The sequence below is a fragment of the Dipteris shenzhenensis genome, chromosome 3 (assembly GCF_047967505.1).
Source record: "Dipteris shenzhenensis isolate YYH24624 ecotype China chromosome 3, Dip_SZ_1.0, whole genome shotgun sequence".
Classification (NCBI taxonomy): Eukaryota; Viridiplantae; Streptophyta; class Polypodiopsida; order Gleicheniales; family Dipteridaceae; genus Dipteris; species Dipteris shenzhenensis.
Genome location: NC_141598.1, coordinates 43,873,159 through 43,892,658, shown reverse-complemented (window position 1 = coordinate 43,892,658; position 19,500 = coordinate 43,873,159). Strand labels below are relative to the sequence as shown.

The 19,500-nt window shown below is 41.4% G+C and overlaps 1 protein-coding gene across 1 annotated transcript; it reads right to left on the bottom strand.

Moving 5' to 3' along the window:
• Positions 1-264: 264 nt before the first annotated feature.
• Positions 265-19,056, bottom strand: VIP4 (leo1-like family protein). Its single transcript, XM_087401620.1, has 11 exons — positions 18,815-19,056; positions 18,090-18,484; positions 16,707-16,830; positions 16,417-16,614; positions 12,130-12,303; positions 6,899-7,030; positions 2,385-2,564; positions 2,136-2,270; positions 1,913-2,026; positions 1,552-1,818; positions 265-1,006 (listed from the first exon to the last, which is right to left on the bottom strand). The coding sequence occupies exons 1-11, from the start codon at positions 18,923-18,925 to the stop codon at positions 869-871; spliced, it is 1,968 nt and encodes a 655-aa protein (XP_087257746.1). The 5' UTR covers positions 18,926-19,056; the 3' UTR covers positions 265-868.
• Positions 19,057-19,500: the final 444 nt, after the last annotated feature.

Genomic DNA, 19,500 nt, shown 5'->3' with positions numbered 1-19,500 from the left:
GTTGAGGATGGTCATGCATCTTTGCCCGTGCAAAGCATCGGTTCAATACTTGTTCAGAATTACTTCCACTCCCTGCGTGACTTATCTACCTTTATCAATGCACATGATGGGATTCTCACTACTAACAGCCTTATGGTATATTAGAAGCACTTGAAGCTCATACATCCACTAGAAATACTTGACAAAGATCCTGCCAAGCTAAATGTTGAAGGAAGTTGTTCTTCTGCACATTCAAAAAGCAGGAGATACCAGTTGCCAAAAGCCACAAGAATGTGCACCTGAAACTCTGCATTAGTGGGCACATGCATCTTTTGAAACAAATTACATCCTAAACATAATCATAAAAATATCATGTCTTGAATGAAACATAAGAAACAGCAATGATCACATCTGAAAACTGTGCTTGCACCTAGAATGCCATGCACAGCCATCAAAGTGAAAACATGTTTGAAGGTAAACTCATTGCGATGTCTTTTATTCAAGGTGCACCTCCATACGGGAGTAAAGGAAGAGTGTGCAGAACAAACCACTTGGAAGGTATCGCATTACGAATTGGGGTTTGCCCCACTCTGTTGGGCATGCTTTCTTTTGTACATTTTGTGTCTGGACTGAATCCTTTCAGGTGTGACAAAAGTTTTGACACAACCTGCTTAAGCCCATTTTTCAACCAGAACAAGGCTGTTTAATAAAGGATTGGATGAGACCCGAATTAGTGGGGTTATACAACAATTTAGGATGAACCACCTGAGGTCGTAAGACAATGTGTGCGCGCTTAGACAAGGCTGCATTATGGTAAGTCCCATCCAATTATAAGTATTGGCACAAGATGTATGCCACAGGGGTACACGCTTTAGTTCTTAATAGAGTATTAATCGTCTTCTTCACTGTCACTAACCACCACACGTCTTCGTTGCTGAGGCTTTCTAGGCGGTGATGTTTCATCCTCAAAGTCTGCTCCTCTGTCCTTCCTTTTCTTGTTCATCTCATCTTCTACATCTTCCAATTCCTATTCAAGCAATGTACCCATGAAAGTAAAAGATTAGTCCTGAGCTAGATATATGATAAACATCAACTATATTGTGCAGCCTTGACGTATATGAAACTGCCTCACAAAAGATCCAGATATCATCATGTATGTCGTGCCCAGCATTTAACATGTCAAGGTCCAAGTACACCTTCAGTCATGCATAACCCAACACCCTTAGTTTGTGCCATGGACTCATTGGTGTGGAGTCTCGCACTAAAGACCAAAGAGAGAAAATGCCAACAAATTCCTTGCAGAGACAGCTTTAGCAGCATAAAAACTACATCCCTAAAAATAGTGAGACGCCCTTGAGCAAAAATTACTGCTTGTCCAAACACATGCCTAAGGTCCCAAGGATGTAACTAGCATTATCAAATTCAAGCAAAGATAAAAAGAACGAAGAACAACCAAGATAAATTAGCCAAGTCTGGCCGGCAGATGAAAAATAACAAAACTTGTTCACATTTATATCTAGAGGATTTCATTTGCAATAAATCGGAGAAGCATACCAGTAAAAGATTTCTTACCTCGCCATGCTCTTCTTCTTCTGCTTCTTCTTCACCATCTTCTGCCTCTTCATGTTCGTGTTCCTGCTCGTGTTCCTGGTCCTGTTCCTGATCTTGATCGTCTTCTCCAGCCACCTCATTTGCACCAGTATCATCTTCCTGACCATCAGTTTCATATTCCGATGCCTCACGTTCACTCTCCTCTGAGAATCTGTCTTCTAATTCCCTACTTGAAGGTGGTAAGGGACGCCTATCTTTTGGTTGCTTAACCAAGGGTGGAGCAGGCTGCTGCTAAAACCAATTCAAAAGAAAGATCAAAGTCGTGTATTCTAAACCCTTAACGTTGCAGTTGCAAGAGAACAACAAGTTTCGTGGGCATTACCCTTTTGGCATTGTTTAATTTTTTCTCTGCCTTACTCTCAGCCTCTAGTTGCTCATGAAATCTTCGAGCGTCTGCAATCTTTTGGTCTTCATTATATTCATCACCTTCCTCCTCCTAAATTTGAAGATGCAGAGCAGCCAGTTAAAAAATCTCAGGATGGCTCACAAAGCATACATCACGATACTTTTTAAAACAGGTAAACATACTGACTATAAATGATTACCTCTTCTAATGCTCCCTCGAGATAGCCAGGTGACAGTTGTGGTTCCACTCTTTCACGCACTGGAAGGTATTTACGATTTATCTTCTCTTGCTTTCTCTGCAGATCTTCCTTGCTTCTGATCATTTGCTCTTGTTTCTGCAGAGGAAATAAAAACCCTTAAAATCACAAAAAGAAATTTAAAACATGGACTCTCTGCTTTTCTCTGAGTAGGAAATTCTTAACATACAAACGTGTGTCGAATAGAATTACCTTTTCGGTCTCTTCTTTTTCCCGTTCTGGGTCTTTATTCGTGATCACATTTTTAACTTTGTAGATCTTTTTGTTCCTTGAATCAACAAGAGCAGTCAGCAAGCGATGAGACTTTGAAGCCAATGATGATGGCATGAACTTCATCTTCTGCAGCAACCTTCCCTGAGATTGCAAGATTCCCTGTATGAAACAAAGACAGCTGTGACTGCAGCTTTTGAAGCGTTTTCAGTACATAAGGAATCCTTCTTTGTATTTATTGAACCAATCACTTTGATAGACGCGTTAAAAGAAATACGCTTTATTAAAGGTTAACAAATGGCACAGCTTGTTCACCAAACCTGCCCCAAAGGTGATGTTTGTTTGCTTTTTCTCACACACAGCAATGGAGGATGGAAGAAATGGAAGGACAATAAGGAAAGGAGGGGCTCGAAAAGGGCATCAAAAGACATGGGAGAAATCATCCACATGAGGACACAACTCCTCACCCTACACGGATGCTTTGGCTTGTAGATATGTGTGAAACCCCCCAAGGGTCAAGAGTGATTGATTACATGATAAGAAGTCCGAATGCAAGACACACAATGGAATACCTCAAGATTGAGGAGGAGACCCTGGAGTCCGACCACAGAGCAATGTCACTAGGGCCCAAAGGAACAAGGTTTGCTGTATTAAAAAAGAAACCTAGTGCACCCCCAAGGCTGAGAATGGATTACAAAAAGGCACACATTTATGCGAAGAACTAGAAACAGCAGTACCACATTGTCAGATGCCTTCTACATGCCAAGCAATGAATAAATGCATGACAGCAATACTGCAGGAAACAGCCCATAAATGCTCCACGAAAAGCAAGAGGAGGAGCATAGGCAAGCCTTGGTAACTGGTACAATCAGGAACGCAAAACAGCAAAAAATCCTTGGCCAACACCAGACACAGCTGGGAAATAGTGCAAAGCTCAAGAATACAGACAGGTCCATAAGAAGCAAGAAAAGAAGATTTCACAAGAGCAAACAGCTCAAAGATTTCAAGGGCCAAAAGAATCCCAGATTTTTTGCCCAGATGCTACATGGCAGAAAACATCAGGAGGGAAAGCACCTTGGGAAGACATGATAGAATTTTCAAGGACTCCACGAAAGAGATGGGGGAGAGAGGACAACCAGGAATTCTCTAGAAAAGCAGCAAATGACACCATAACAGAAGAAGATGAGGAGAGAGGTGTGAAGAAGCTAGCAAATGGGAAGAAGGCCCCAAACACACAAGGGATAGATGTTGACATGAGAAGAAGACAAGACAAGCGGTATATACCTAGATGAATTCAGGAACATTCCCAAACTCATCCTCTAAAAACACAACATAGTGCAGTTTCAATCTCACGATAGTCACTCATAAGATTGAAAACCATAAACTCCATCACGCATAGCAGGGACTAGCTACTATGACATCCCCACTGATGTCATCAGCGCCCAACAGTGGGTGTAGACCATAGTATAAAAGTATGCTCTCACACATACAAATCCACACACCCACACATACCCACCAAGCTCATGATTAAAGCTTTAGAGGAGGAATTCCCCTCAAAATTGCAGCTCAACAGGATTGTACCGATTCACGAGGGAGGGACAGCAAGGTGGCCAAAAACTACATAACAATGGTGGTAAGCAACCTAATAACCAAGCTGTGCGGCACCATCATTGACCAAAAAATCAGTATATGGGCACAGACACAAGGCATTAGGGCACCATCCCAGAAGAATTCTGCCCCAAACACTCAACAGTGGAACATTTAGTCGCTATAAGAGCGGCAACAGAGAAAGCCAAGAATAAGAGGGGAGCTGTGTAGACTTCAAGGCAGATTTTGACACAGTTCCTTGTAAAAAGTTATGGGAGAGCCTAGAAAAGATCCAAGTCCCCAAGAACTCAGAGAGGCCACAGCTTGACTATACAAGAGGGTGCTGGCTGAGTTAGTGCAACCACTAGTAGATGGGTCATGCTCCACGAAAAAGGTCCGTGTAAATAGTGACATAGGGGTCAAGCAAGGTTGTCCCCACTCACTGACTCTCTTAGGTCTTTTCATTGATGCACTGGAAGATTGGATGAGAGTACACGGCAGAGAGGGAGTCCACATTGCAGGACATGCCCTGCTATTACTCATTTACGTAGATGGCATAGTCTTCTTCGCAAAACACAAGAGGGACATGCAAGCACACGTGGATGCACATGGCGAATTTTGCAGACACTCAAGCATGCAAGTGAAATAGCCAAGACCAAACTAATGGTAATCGACACTCAATATAAACAGACATTAGAAGGGGGGGCTTAGGACGCTATGGAACTAGGAAATGACCGAGCTCCTATACACCATGCTTATACAAATAGTGGTCCTCTATAGATGCCCAGTTTGGGCGCCCGGGCTCCCCAGAACTCATTGAAGAAGAATAGAAACATTCATAAACGCTTTCCCATAGGAGAACTAGGACCAAGGTCCAGCCACCCTACCCCATCTTAATGGCTGAGACTGGTATGATACCTCTCTTAGGGGAAGCATTATGCCAATAAATGGTCTACCTCAACAAGCTTGAGAAGATGGATGCAAGCAGAACACTGCACAAAGTTATGGAAGCCACAAAGACCATTTCATGGCACAGAGGGGTGGAAATGGATGGAGTTATTGGGTATAAATGTTGCTGATATTCCGCAAGATATGGGGAAATCAGGAATTTAATGCTACAGAAACTATGGCAAGACCCGGAGGCAAAAATGCAATTCTACAAACAGGAAATTAATAAGATGGACAGATATGAAATGCAAAAATACATCGAGGAAGATATGTCAATGTCAAAGGCATTTCATATGTAAAATGAGGAACAGCTCCCATAACCTAGATGTAGAGAGAGGCAGGCGGGCAAGACCCAGGATCCCAAGAGATGCATAAAAAAAGGCTTCAAAGAAAAGATTTCAAGAATCAAGATTCTCAAACAGACCAACAATGAACTCACCAAAGTGAAGGAAGCACACAAAGAGGGCAAATGGGCAGTTTATCGAGATGGATGCACTCATTGGAGACTTTAGACCCAAAGACTCTCAGTCTTAACTGATGTTATTCAGACCGATTTCAGAGTAGTATTGGAATGTAGTTATGCTATAATAATTTCGAGCTGAGATGCCGGGCCGTGTGCATTGCTCGACTCTCTGGTTTATCCAGATGTTGTAAGTCATTTTGACATTTTGCACTTTGTCCCATAGGCCCGTAAGGCTTCCCGAGGATGTTAATATGACTTTCTTTCTTTCTTTCTTTTCTCTATCTATCTATCTGTCTATCTACCAACGGTGATATCAAACACACTACCCTCAAGCTACACAACAGTAGCCACAGGAAAAAGGGGCTTTGTACGGAGTACATAGCAAATGGTATAAGTTCACTAACCCCAATCTTCACAAAGCTATTCAATGAGGCAGTTTGCACCGGTTTCCCCCACACCTAGACCATTAACACCATTACTCCAATTCACAAGGCAGGGGAACCCACAAGTCTGAAAAACTACAGGACCATCATGATTGGACATGACATGTCCAAGATTTATGCAGTGGCAAAACCACACTCTTGATGGTGATACACAAAATGTAGGTACATGAAAATCGTGATCTCTTAATTAACGATTGCCTGCTAGAACTCTCAAGGATGGAGAACTATAGCATTAGATTTATAGGTTTGACTAAAACAGTGGAACATTTTGGGGCAATTATATTCAGGAGGTAATGCATTACTCAGCTTTATTTGCATGCAACAGTTCAAGCTCATTCCAAAGATTTCTGAAAACTTCTCATGTGGCTGAAGATTGTAGTATAATATTAATCTTGGGAATTGTGCCAGGACTTCATGAGAGATGGGGTCCCTTTAACAATTCTTTATTTTTGTATTTTAATCTATTATACAATGGATTTTTGGCATCCTTGGGCTTGGCCATTGCCCTTAGCGAGAAGCCCTTCAGCTCTGAAAGACTTGACGCATAGCAAATTTCAAGACTTTATTCTAAAGTATTTTTGCATGTCTCAAAATTCCAGGGATTCCAGTTCCAGTTTGTATATGAATTTTGTTTCATGCACTAGATTCATTCAATGTCCCTCAGCCTTTGATTTGGTGATCCTGAATTGTACTTTTGTGAGCCATCTCTTTCTCAGTCAGAACAAATTTGATCCATTCAGAGCCACCAGCAGATGGATCCTGCATTTTCAATATCTACAATCTTATTTCTTGAGGAGGTAGTATCATCTTCTCCACTTTGCTTAGCTTATTTAGCACTACAATTGGTTCTTCGTTAGCAGACATTACTAAATCTTTCCTTCCATTTAATCGTATTATATGCACATGACACACACACACAGAGATGAATGTGTACTACTTGCTCAGCCCTTCATACATTACATGAACTTTTACCTTGTCCATTGTGCCATAGTATAGGTAGCATGTGAGCATATACAAAAAAATTAACAGCAAAATGGTGCACATCGGGTCAATACCTTGCCGTGATTAATAAACAGGTGAGCCTGATCTTGCTGTGCTTTTTGAACAGAAAGATCCAAAACTTCATTTCCAATGAGAAGCTGCATACTTCCATCTGACCACCTCACAAACCTAGCGTTGCTCTCATACTGCAAAATTGCAGGACACCATGTCAGGGACATACTGTACTCTACAAAAAGAAAATACAAATTTAAGCCTTCACCGATGAAACTTGAATGTGACAGTGCTAGGACACAAGGACCTTGCAACATCAAATACCATAAACATTTGTCTTTTTTGTGATGCTCATACAAATACATGCAGTGTAAACTGTGAGTACACACACCACATACGAGATCAACACCAATATCTTTGTCTCGATTGCAGTCGATTCCACCTTTGAGGGTTGTTGAGCATTGAAGCCACAACATGGCAAAAACTTCACAAGTGAAATGTGCATCTCTGCTAATAAAGCAGCAATAAATGAAACAGGAACATGCCCAAAATATATCTAAATGAATCCAGGAACACGCCCAAACTCATCCTCTGAAAACACACCTCTGAAAACACAGCACAAAAATGCAACTTCATCTCATGAAAGTCACAAGGTTGAAAACCATAAACTTGCAGGGACTAGCTACTATTGTTGGTAAACTGAAAAGAAAGAGTAGAGTGGACACAAACTCAGAATACTTACATTGTGGAATGAAGAAGAGTGAGGTCCTTATGTAAGCACCCCATACATGCTCACTAACATCACTGATGACTTCAGAGCTCCACAATCATCTCCTCAATCTGCTCCTAGATTCTCTCAATCATCCTATGTGGCTTTCCACCACCTAACTGTGCTTGTGGGCACCTAACTGTGCCTCTAGCACTCACACATAGAAACCAAGGTGTGCCTGAGGCATACACCTTGAGATATCCCATCAAACCCCCCCTCAAGGGAATGCCTCAAGCTATGTCAAGGATACATCTAGTCTCATAGTTTCTCATGCCATCTCATGGTGGTTAAGGATAAATCTATGGCTAGGTTCTCATGCTAGCAAGGGTTCCCATGGGTGTAAGATAAACAAAAGGGATACAAAAAACTTTCCAATGGTTATCTCCCCTGCATGTACATGCACACAATGTCTGCAGGAGGTACCATGGAGTAAAACATACACATGGCCTACATCATAAGGTGACCAGAGGTGTTTACAAAGCACACAAAACACAATAGTTTATTTCATTCATTTTGGAGGACTATCCAGGCTGAGTACCTTGACATAAAAAGAGAGATCTAGAGCATACACAGAGATGATTTAAAATGCATAATCTTCAAAGGATGCCTCATCTTGTGGAGGCTCATCAACTGAAAGTACATTTGCATTTTCTGTCTTTGCTTTGGCTCTGCAAAACTTCTCATGATGGTTGTTTTTGCCACAGTGTTTGCATGGATTGATTTTGAAGCAGTCCTTTGAAAGGTGATTTGTCTTTCCACAGTGATTGCAAGGGGTAAACTTGCCCTTTTGGATTTTTACAGCATAAACAGTGTCATTGCCTTTCCTGAGCTCCATATGCCTTTCTTTTTCTTGGAGAGCAGAGATAATACCTTCAAGATTAGGATTAGGAAGATTTTTCAAAGTGGTAACTATGTGATCATAATCTTCAGGCATACTCTTAAGTAACACTGCCATAGCATCATCTGGAGTAATAGGAGAGTTGATAGAAGCTAGTTGAGTCATAAGACTCCGCATGTAGTTGACATGAGCTGCCAAAGTAGTGCCACTAACCATCTTTAATTCAAAGAAAGAGATTTTAAGTGATAATTTAGAGATGTGAGAGCTAGCACCAAAAATCATGTCAAGCTTCTGCCAAGCTTCTAAAGGAGACTCTAAGTCAGAGATGTGATGAATATAATCATCTCCTAAAGCAAGAGCAATGATACCATATGCTTTCTCCTCTCTAGCGGGATCCCTTGCCGGGCGTGTCGGAGTTGAGGATTCTCCAGCATTGGAGGCTGTAGAAGAAGCGGTTGAAGTCGGTTTGACAAGTCCCCAGAGGTTTTCCCTCATCAATGCAAATTTCACCTTCATCTGCCATGTGTGGAAGCCCTTTCCATTAAACTTTTCTAGATTCAATAGGGTAGCTATGAGAGGGTCTAACCCAGATATTGGGCAGTGTCTTTCTCTCTTACAAGGCAAAAAACAACTGAAAGGCTTCCAAATATAAGCACTTGATGTAGCAAAGACTAGTGAGCAATATTCAATCAATGATGCTTTTTCTTACATGCTTCATAGAGGTGGCTAAAATGAATACTTTCCAATCAAAACCAGGTATAGCAATTCAAAGCAAAACTGAAGCCACACTTGTACTGATGTTATTGAAAGTTTCAAAAAACCAGAAATGCTAGAATAGCATCTTATGTAGCATCATCTTCAAAAAACTTGTCAAAACTGTCAAAACCAAAAGACTGAACTTGGAGGGCTTGTAGCTTACTCTTCAGAGTAAAGGAAAAGGAGCTTTCTGAAACAAAAGAAAGCTCACATAAAGATGAACTTCTGGTGCAGAGGTGTGAGGAGATTTCGCGCGACTTTGCTGGCTGGAGCGTCTTAGAAAACGACTGGTTTTTCTCTGTTTTTACCTTGAATATGCAGCCATTGCTGCTCAGATTTCAGCACAAGATAGCTCTAGGTATGGACTACCTCCCCCTGAAAGGAATTAGAGAAGTATGGAGTATGCTGAGAGAAAACGCAAGAGCAAAGGTCGACGAACTGCATGTAACGGTGACGAAACGAGCACGAGTTTTGTCAATTCCTTTCAGCCAGGGGTTCGCCCCTTCAAGGTGGATCTCCAACAGGAAAGGCGTGGAAAATGGTTGAGAACCGGAGGAGAACAGGCTTAAGCAAAATTTGGGAAGAAGAGGAAGAGATGGTGAAGAAAAAGATGGAGAAGAAGATGATGATGTGGCAGAAATGGATCAAGGGGGATCAAATGGCTCTGATACCATGTTGGTAAACTGAAAAGAAAGAGTAGAGTGGACACAAACTCAGAATACTTGCATTGTCGAATGAAGAAGAGTGAGGTCCTTATGTAGGCACCCCATACATGCTCACTGACATCACTGATGACTCCAGAGCTCCACAATCATCTCCTCAATGTGCTCCTAGATTCTCTCAATCATCCTATGTGGCTTTCCACCACCTAACTGTGCTTGTGGGCACCTAACTGTGCCTCTAGCACTCACACATAGAAACCAAGGTGTGCCTGAGGCATTTGAGATATCCCATCAACTATGACATCGCTACCAATGGCATCAGTGCCCAACAGTGGGCGTAGACCACAGTATAAACATCCACACACTGACACATACTTGAGCATCCATTTATGCAAAGATCTTCACATTCAACACTCCAGAGGTGAAGGGCAGATTCAGCTGTGACAAAGGCTAGCACTAAACAGTTTGTTGTTCTGCACAGCAACAAAGATGCATTTGATGGATTTTGCATCTAATGTCCTCCTTGTCAATTTGGCACATGTACATAAGCTCTGCTGCCAAATACCTTGAGATGCTTGAATATAGCCCTTAATACCAGCACAATCATCATGTCCTTCACAGCCTTTTAAAGGTACCATGTTCAGCACACATACTTTAAAAAAACTGCTGCAACATCTCTATCCCAAACCTGAGCAAAGCTATGGTGTGGGCCCATTCTTTAAACAACCTTAGTGAGGTGTGTATGTTGTAGTATATAGGTTGGTAGATCTGGGTCAGCATTTAGAGCACATGCATTATGCTATCGCAAATGTCTTCGTCGTATGGGTCTACATATCCAGTTTAGGTTCATCCTCTTGAAGAATACATGCAATCCTGCATGCGCCTCCAAAATAGGAGCTCAAGCCGCATCAAAACTTGCAAAACATTTCCTGGACTGTAATTCTATATCCCTTCCAACACCTTTATGTGTGTGCTGCCCAAGTATCCCAGGGCTAGATCAAGGGCTATCGCTTGAACTCGCCTCTGCCTTGAGGGTGGCTCACACGAGGCTGTCTGAGAGATGCCGCCACACTCTCATCAAGCTCCAGATCAGCAGCGATCCCTTCCCTGTGAGAGTGAAGATCCATCGGTCTAAGCCTCCCTCTCCTTGGGATAGAATCGTTGTCTTCCAGGTTGCCATAGCCCAGGTATTCCGTGTGCCATCCAAGCCTGCCCACAAGAAAATTGTGCACCAAGCTCCTCAGCTGCCCCATGCACCCCCCATGAAAGCACCTCCATGAGGCAATGTACCAAGCCGTCGCCAAATGGACCTACTTCACCACCAATGAACTTCCTACAATGAGAGTCTGGACAACCTCTAGTAGAAGAACAAGCACATTGAAGTGCAATTTAATTTTATTAGGAAAAAGGTTACATCAGGCAATGGATCTCATATTTTGCAATCAACAAGTGGCTGATATCTAAATATCCAAATTCAAACAAAATAGGCGGGTATATCCTCATAAGAAGTACATACGTTCTTGAAGTGAACTATGTTACCTTAAAGTTGGCATTGCTCTTACCTCTTTACTGTTAAGACCTTAACGAGTCAAATTTTGATTTTGTTATTTCCTAGCCATCACAATCGCTCTTCATCACATGTTTGCTGCTATAGGATTCACAATCAATGGTTTCCAATTTGCCTATGAGAAGATGCTCATACAAAAACTTTCAGGAAATCCCCCAAAAGTATAATAAATCCTAAAAACAAACTGTACAGAGAAAGCCAGACTGGATTGTCACATATCAATCATTTTAGAACAAACACTTTACAAAGCACATGTGTTGAACAATGGAAAAAAAGTGTGGAAACAAAACAAACATCCCTTCAGTGTTGGTGAATATAAAACTTCATTGGTATTAAGGTAGGATCAAAATCTTACCTTTCCATAAAATAATGTGTTACTCATAAAGCTATACTTTATAATGTATACATATGAATAAGCCTCACGCAACAACAAAAAATGACAAAACGGTCACAGATGATCCGAACCCATACAAAAGGCAATTCTCCTTCACGTCAGATATCTTTAACCATGTAAAAAACAGCAACTAGTAACTTATAATACACCAAGCTGAACATCATCCTCAAAATTAGTTCCATACTAATGGCTTAACCAATCACATGGGGCCACAATGCACAACATCACGGACTAACAAGCTCAACCTGATGTTAATCAAGGAGGTTAAACTTTCACGTTTGAAAATAATCTGCAAGTAAGCACTTACTGATAGAGTTCCATCCCTATTCCGTGCTAACCGCCACCGTGCAACGTTGTCTTCAAGTCTAAGTCGTTTTTGACCGGATTCATCCATCACAAAGCTTTCCTCTTCGATATAAGTCTTGGGATCAAATGGTTTTGATTCTATACCCATAATGTTGGAGACCCTCACGATGTGCATCTACAAAAGTCAACAAATATGACTCTCTCTCTCTCTCTCTCTCTCTCTCTCTCTCTCTCTCTTTGCTTCCTTCTTCTCAATCGATATATCTTCTGCTTGTAGTAATTCCTTCAGCCCACTGAAAGTCTCTTGGCCCCTTTCTCTCAGTCCAGCCCATATGATCTCTCAATCTCTTCAGCTTAGCTCCCTACCCCTTCTCTCTCTCTCTCTCTCTCTCTCACACACACACACACACACAAACACACACACACACACATGCACAAAAGAAATCTTCACACGGACAAACACTTACACTCTTACACACAAAATATATGCATAGATGGCCTCTTTGATCAACAAAAGTAGATGCATAATTGAGAGCAAATGCAAGCCATTTGTGAAGCCACTTATCCTTGAGTAGTGTCTGACTTGGGAGCTACATTTGGTTAAAAGGGTTTTGAAACACAAAGGTACAAAATGAGTTTCTAGTAGGAAAAAAAAAAACCGCACCTTCAACTTGCTTGTTGAACAACTTTGTTATAAGCCTTTCCTAAAAAAATTAAAGTTTTTCACTAGCCATGAAATTTAGCTACTCAAAGGACGTCTCCAATGTTCAAAAGCTAGCCAAAAAGTAAGATGAGGGCTGGTCTTTTGACTTGAAAATAGAAGGAGTGCTATCCAAACAGTATATTATTTATTGTCATATCAGTCCAGGTGACGCTGGTGCGGCTCTAGATAAAAATGGAAAAAACTTCCAATTTTTCAGTGGTAGTTTGGAAATATCTCCAAGAAGGGGCCGATATTAGGCAGGGATTAGGGGGGGTGTTGGGCGAGGGCAAAGAATTGAAGGGCCCAAAAGTTACGCAGGGATTTCCTTTTGTGTCCTTTCTTTGCCAAAACGAGTGCACAAGAGAAGGTAGGAATGCCATGGAAGGGGACAGCAAATGGGGGTGTTGGGCAAGGGAAAAGAATCGGAGGGCCCAAAAGTTAGGCAGGGATCTCCTTTTTGTCCTTTTTTTGCAAAAATGAGTGCACAAGAGAAGGTAGGAATGCCATGGAAGCGGACAGCAATGCACGAGCTGCTGAAGCCCACAAAAGGGGGCAAATATGGCTGGTAACACCTGCAATTAGGGGACATGCGACACTCTGAAGGCAATGTCTGGTAGTTAGGCTGAAAGAAGGCGCTGATTATGGCCAACAGAAATGGTGCTTCCACGGAGCTTCAGAGGCTTTGCTAAGAGTGTCATAACGGTGCAGTGCAGCAGAGCACTCACGTTCAAGGAGATGGGTATAGATGGATAAGAAGTACTGGTGGACAATTAGCATAGGATTGATGAATGGACATGCAAAGTTTGACACACTTACACAGTTGAAGTTGCCAAGGTCAGCCCATGAGTTCTTCCTTACAAGATCAGCTCTCATGATGCCGACAGTGGATAGATTGAAGACATAAATGTCAGCAAAACTGCTAGAGCTTTAGGAGTCCACTGATGATGTGTGTAATCTACAATGTCACACTTGTCAAATGAAGATGATGAGGGGTTTCTCCATTACACACTTGCCACAAACCAAAACATGGAAGCACTATCGCCTATGAGATTCAAGACTTCAGGGTTTTGTCTTACAAAGACCTGGGTCTCTCCAAACAAAAAAGATGTGCATCGGCAACAAATAGGCATATCTGCGTATGTGGAGCATCTAGTACGTATATTTTCTTGGCATCTCCACCTTTGCAGCACATCATAGTTCACTGCAGAGCTTCAAATCTAACTAGCGTCCTTCCACAAAGCTGTACAGCAAGTTTCCATAGATTTACGATAGCATTATAGTTGCTTCGCATACCTTGCCAGCTTCTTCAGATTGCTGGGTGCGTCATTTGTATGAGCAGAAACCTATGAATAGTTTTATCCGAGCATGTTTTTCAAGAGATTTAAAAAATTGTATTTCTTTAGGAAACATGGTTTTTACGCTTTTATTTTCACAAGAACTAGATTGCTTTATCATAAATATATATAGAATAGTCACTCATTCACTTTCACATAACATAAATATTCTTGCTCATAGACATCCTTTGTACCCATTTTATTACCTAAAAAGAGTGTTGAAAAATAATTTCTTTAAGAAACATCCCTCACAATCAATCTTAAATTATGTAATAATATTAATTACTTATTAAACACATTTATGTCAATACGACAAGAGCTTTCTAGTGTTTTTATAGCATAAATAAGAAGACATTTATGGATATGTTCTAAAACGTTAAAATTACTCTAAACAAGTATTAACCGTTGGGCTTATGTGTCTACTCTCATATAATATATGCAAGATTTAAGATAGTATATGCAAGATTTTGTAAAGTATAACCCCCTATATATGCTCAAATGGCATTTTTTGGACGATTTGAGTGGTTAAATGACTATATTTGGACATTCAATGTGAGAGTTATTTCACTTTTAAAGTGCTATCTAAACAACCTTGGGAGACCTACTTCAAAAAGGTTTCGTTGGCGAAACTACCTTGGATGGCTTGTTTCAATGAGACTTCTTTGAAGAAACCCTTTCATAAAGATAGGTTGAGATAGGGTTTTCCATGTCACCCCTATTAAGTAAAAGTTGTAAGAAGGATCATAAGGGAATTTTCATAGAAAAACCCACAAGATCTGAGTCTATTGGCTCTCGTACATTTCAAAAATAAGGGTAGCACAATGTAGCAAACCCTAGCAGCCTGATACAAAGTAAAGGATATGTAGCTCTTTCTTGTTGTGGTCATGGGTATTGATGCCCACTCGTCACCCCTTCAGCTCGTTGTGTCAGGTTCTTTCAGTCTTTCCAAGGCTTTTAATAAAATTCCTTTCTTTTCTTTTGTTGTTTCTGGAGAGCGCCTAAGAAGTTATGCTTGGCACCTCCTCTGGAAATCCTAATAAAAGAGCTAGTGCATAATAAAGAAATGGCCAATTTCGCTCTCAAGACTCTCTCTGTACATGCCTTCAGGTATCACATTCCTACAAGGTCCTACAATGAAAATACGTCACAAAGGCTTGGTTCCCCTTTGAATTTCATGCAGCATCCCTTCTGCTCTCTTCTCTCATCCTAAACCTGACATTTGCTTTCCCAGCAAGGTGTTGGAGAGGAGACACAGACCCCTAATGGCACGCCCTGTCTTAGAAAGCTATGTCGCAGCTTGCCTGGCAAACCTTAAACGGGAGGCATAACCTTGCTTCGTGCACACCACATTCTCCAATTATTACCATCTATTGGCATGTTAACAAGCCACACACCAAAGGATATAAGGGTCTTAAACAAGCTGAGTTGTTAGTTCTAGATATATGAAATAAGTTTCACGTAATTGCGCCTACATGTCAAAACAACAAAAAAACTGAACTCAGGTAAACACAATGGACTATGGAAACATCACAAAATGTTTTCAAGACAGCCAAGGCAACGAAATTACAAAGAATCATCAAGACTTAAAAATATTTCAAACGTATCATCAACCAACTCCTATCAAGGCAAAAGGGCCCTACAGATTGCCTCCATTCACGAGCTTGAGAAGCAGACATTAGGCAAGCAATTCAGGCAGCAATGGCTTCTTGAGCGAATGATATGGTACCTGAACTATGTAGCACAGCATAAAATCACATGAAAAGTTTCTCTTCCAATCACAAACATCTCTTTGGATCACAATTGGAGATCAAATGAGCCAGGACCTTCTGCCACTACAGCCACCATGGGTTGACTGACTAGCACGGCACCTTGAGGGCTTCCCAAATCAGAAGTTTGATACACACCCACCCATCTCAACTAACTCTTACTGTCACAGCTATAAGACTATGACTGCTAGAAGTTCCAGCACCGTCAAGCTGCTTGCTATGCTCAGAACACAGGTCCCACACCACACTTACACTGAAGAAAACATGGTTCCACTAAGCATCTTGCAAAAGGGTTCCAATCAAAATGATCAAAGCACAACAGAGAGAAGTGAAGAACTTCCCAAAGTCACTATTGAGAAGGAATCAGATGTGTCCAGAAAATTGGAAAGCCCTGCCCCTCCATAAAAAGAAAAAAGTAGCAATTAAAAGAACAAACTCAGCCTGTATGTGATTGTTAAATCAATGACAGGCTTCACAAAACTTACCTTGTCTGGATGCCCAGGAGGAGAGCAATAGGGGATGTCAATGTCTAGAGGAGGACCCACTGGTTTCTCCCGCACCCTACGCTCAGCCGGTTGATCTTCATCAGATTCATAGGGTTCTTCGCGTTGATCTTCATCGGGCACTATATCTTCTGGTCGAATACCTTTTTGCACACTCCCTTCATCATCAGAGGGACTTACCTATAGATATGTCAAAACATGATTTTTTATTATATATTAAACATAATACTACGTAGTATAAAGGGTATGTGACTTGACATAATTTTCCTTACCTCTGTGTGCACTTGAGGACTGTGCTGTTGATCCTCTGGTTCTTGTTCCTCGTCATCAGAATCACCAAAAACATCACGCATCTCTGCAACTCTACCCGAGGCCCTTTCATCATCGCCCTGATCACTGTGTAGAAAACCATGATGGAAAAATGAGAACCACTAAGCAAAATTAAACCAAAGGAATGTCTAAACAGAATCCATTTGATGATATTCAAAAACCAATCACTAAATGCAGACCAAAACTTCAAAATATCTCAAAAAATTCCTCTGATACACCATAACGTAAAATCTTGTCACCAATGAATGCACAACAACAAAAACCAAGGGGCTAGTGAGTATTGTGCTAGTTTGTTAACCTTAACCTATTATAAGAATTGTTCGTGGACATCAAAGATTGCTTTCTTTACTACTACCTTAACTACTCTTTGTATCATTAAAGAGACTATTAGGACCATTTTAGAAAGTAGTGTGAATGGGCATTAAAGGTTTCCTTTCTTTAGTACTCTATTGTAGGGCCATATTGGCTTTAGTACTCTATTGTAGGGCACAACTCTTTCTTTAGTACTCTATTGTAGGGCACAACTCTTTCTAAATGCACACAAGGAGCTGATATAACTACTATGAAATTTAGGAGCAACTTTCATCTACTCAGTCTCTCTATTGCTACTTTGCTTTCTATGGCCACTATACTAGCCCTGTTATTCATATTGAGTGAAACAGATGGAAGGTGTTGGCTGGCTTCTTTAGGTGCCTTTATGAAGAATAATACAATATTCTTATCTTGGTGACACTTCTAGCATGGCTCCGGCAGATAAATTGACGCTAGTGTCCCTTCACATATGCATCAGTTAGAAGTTGCGAAAAATTTTTCCATCGCATCACTTTGCCTCTGAGATTTCAAATTTGAATGCACCTACGGACAGTTTGTACTCACATCCAGGCACTTTCAAGCTACCATCAAGACACAGGCAGCTAAATCAGGAACTTATTAATGTGCCCACATAAGTTTCTGGTTTTTTTTGTCAGGGAATGGAAGAGTGGAAGAGTCACAACAAAGAGTAGAACATCAAATAGACAGCTCCGGAACCCTTATATATATGTGCTCACGCATTCATTACATATCTAATTGGCACATGCACTTTTTAAGCTTAACTGAAGTAACCAAACCCCAGAAAGGCTTACACCAATTGGCTTCAGTCGACTTTGAAAGTTCAAAAGCTGTCAGTACATAGCAATCATCATTTCTTTCCAAGCGCCAATCAATGAGAGATTAACACTCAGCCATGCATCAACGTGTTCCACCTTGGTTCTCTATTACCATGCCAATATTATTCGACTGACGCAGACTTCTCTCTTATCATAGAGACAAGTACATAAGATTACCTTGGCTCGCGGACTTGTTCAACCTCATCTTCTTCTTCGTCTAAGCCGCGACCTTCATGGGATTGTTCAGAGCCACTAGCACTGACTTGCCGCCTTGCCCTAGTTCTTTCATTCGGCATAAACCTCTCTTTCTGCTCTGCTTGATCACCTTCATGGGATTCTTCAGAGTCACTGGCACTAACTTGCCGCCTCACCCTCGTCCTTTCACTAGCCATAAACCTGTTTGCCTGTTCTGCATTATTATTTTCGCCGTAGCTACGATCCGAGTCGCTTTCTTCTCTTTCAGCTTCACTCTCTACTCTTTCTGCTTCACTTTCCTCCTTTTCAAGCTCACTTCCCACTCTTTCGCCTTCGCTCTCTGCCTCAACTTGGCCTCCACCTTCTGCCTCATCTTCCTGCAGGGGGGAAAAGAAGCGAACATAAACTTCTCGTTCTAAGAATATGACCAAAATACTGGTAGATGTCAATGAAGACCATCAGCAAATTTTCACATTGAGAAGATATGGTTGAAAAAGCACATCGCCCTGCAGAATGAGCCATCCAATTTTAGGGAGGGATTAATTATTTTTTCACAGAAGTCAAAACGTAAGCAGGATACAGCTTTGTCGCGGAGCTGCATATCATTCCCCTCTAGAGGCCGATGTCTCAAACGCTTAGGTTAAGGCATACACAGAACAATTCTTCCACAAAACGATTATGGATAGTGAAGCATTCTGTAAACTTACGGAGTAAATGGTGGCCGGACGATCCAAAGCTTCGGGCTCTTCATCTTCCGAGTCTTCAGACTCTGCTCCAAACAAGGTCTCCATCATCTCATGGCGCTTCTCCTCTCCCATTGTGATGCTGGCAAGGGAGGAGGAAATCTTCCGGCGACAGCAAGCTAGAATTGGAGGAAGATGGATCGATCTACGACCAAAAAAGCTCAAACCTTGGCGAGCTCATTCACAAAACTGAAGTACTTATAAGTTCGTTACATGATACTTTGCTTAATCCGTGATTAGAGGAGGCCCCTTAGACATTACTCCAAAGAACAATTAGCCAACATGACTGTGGATGTTACATCGTTTAGACCAACCAGCTACAACGTGTGCGTGTGTATGTGTCGGTCCCGTATGAGGGCGTTGTTAGCACTTTCAATATTAGTACAATGCAAACAAAAAAAAAAAGACTGTGTATGTTGGCCAATGTGACTCTGTATGGCTCTGGATTCTATCTTGGTCACCTCGTATGGGGTCTTCCAATTTCAAGACAACACACCCAAAAAAAAACAAAAAAAACCGGACTCGGTATGTGCCGGTCTTGAGTTCAAGTAGCTCAGGGCTTTATCTTGGTCACCCTGTATGGGGGTGCGGTTGGCACTTTCCATTTTAATGCAACGCCCCCAAAAAATAAAAGTGAAGAAGGAATGACA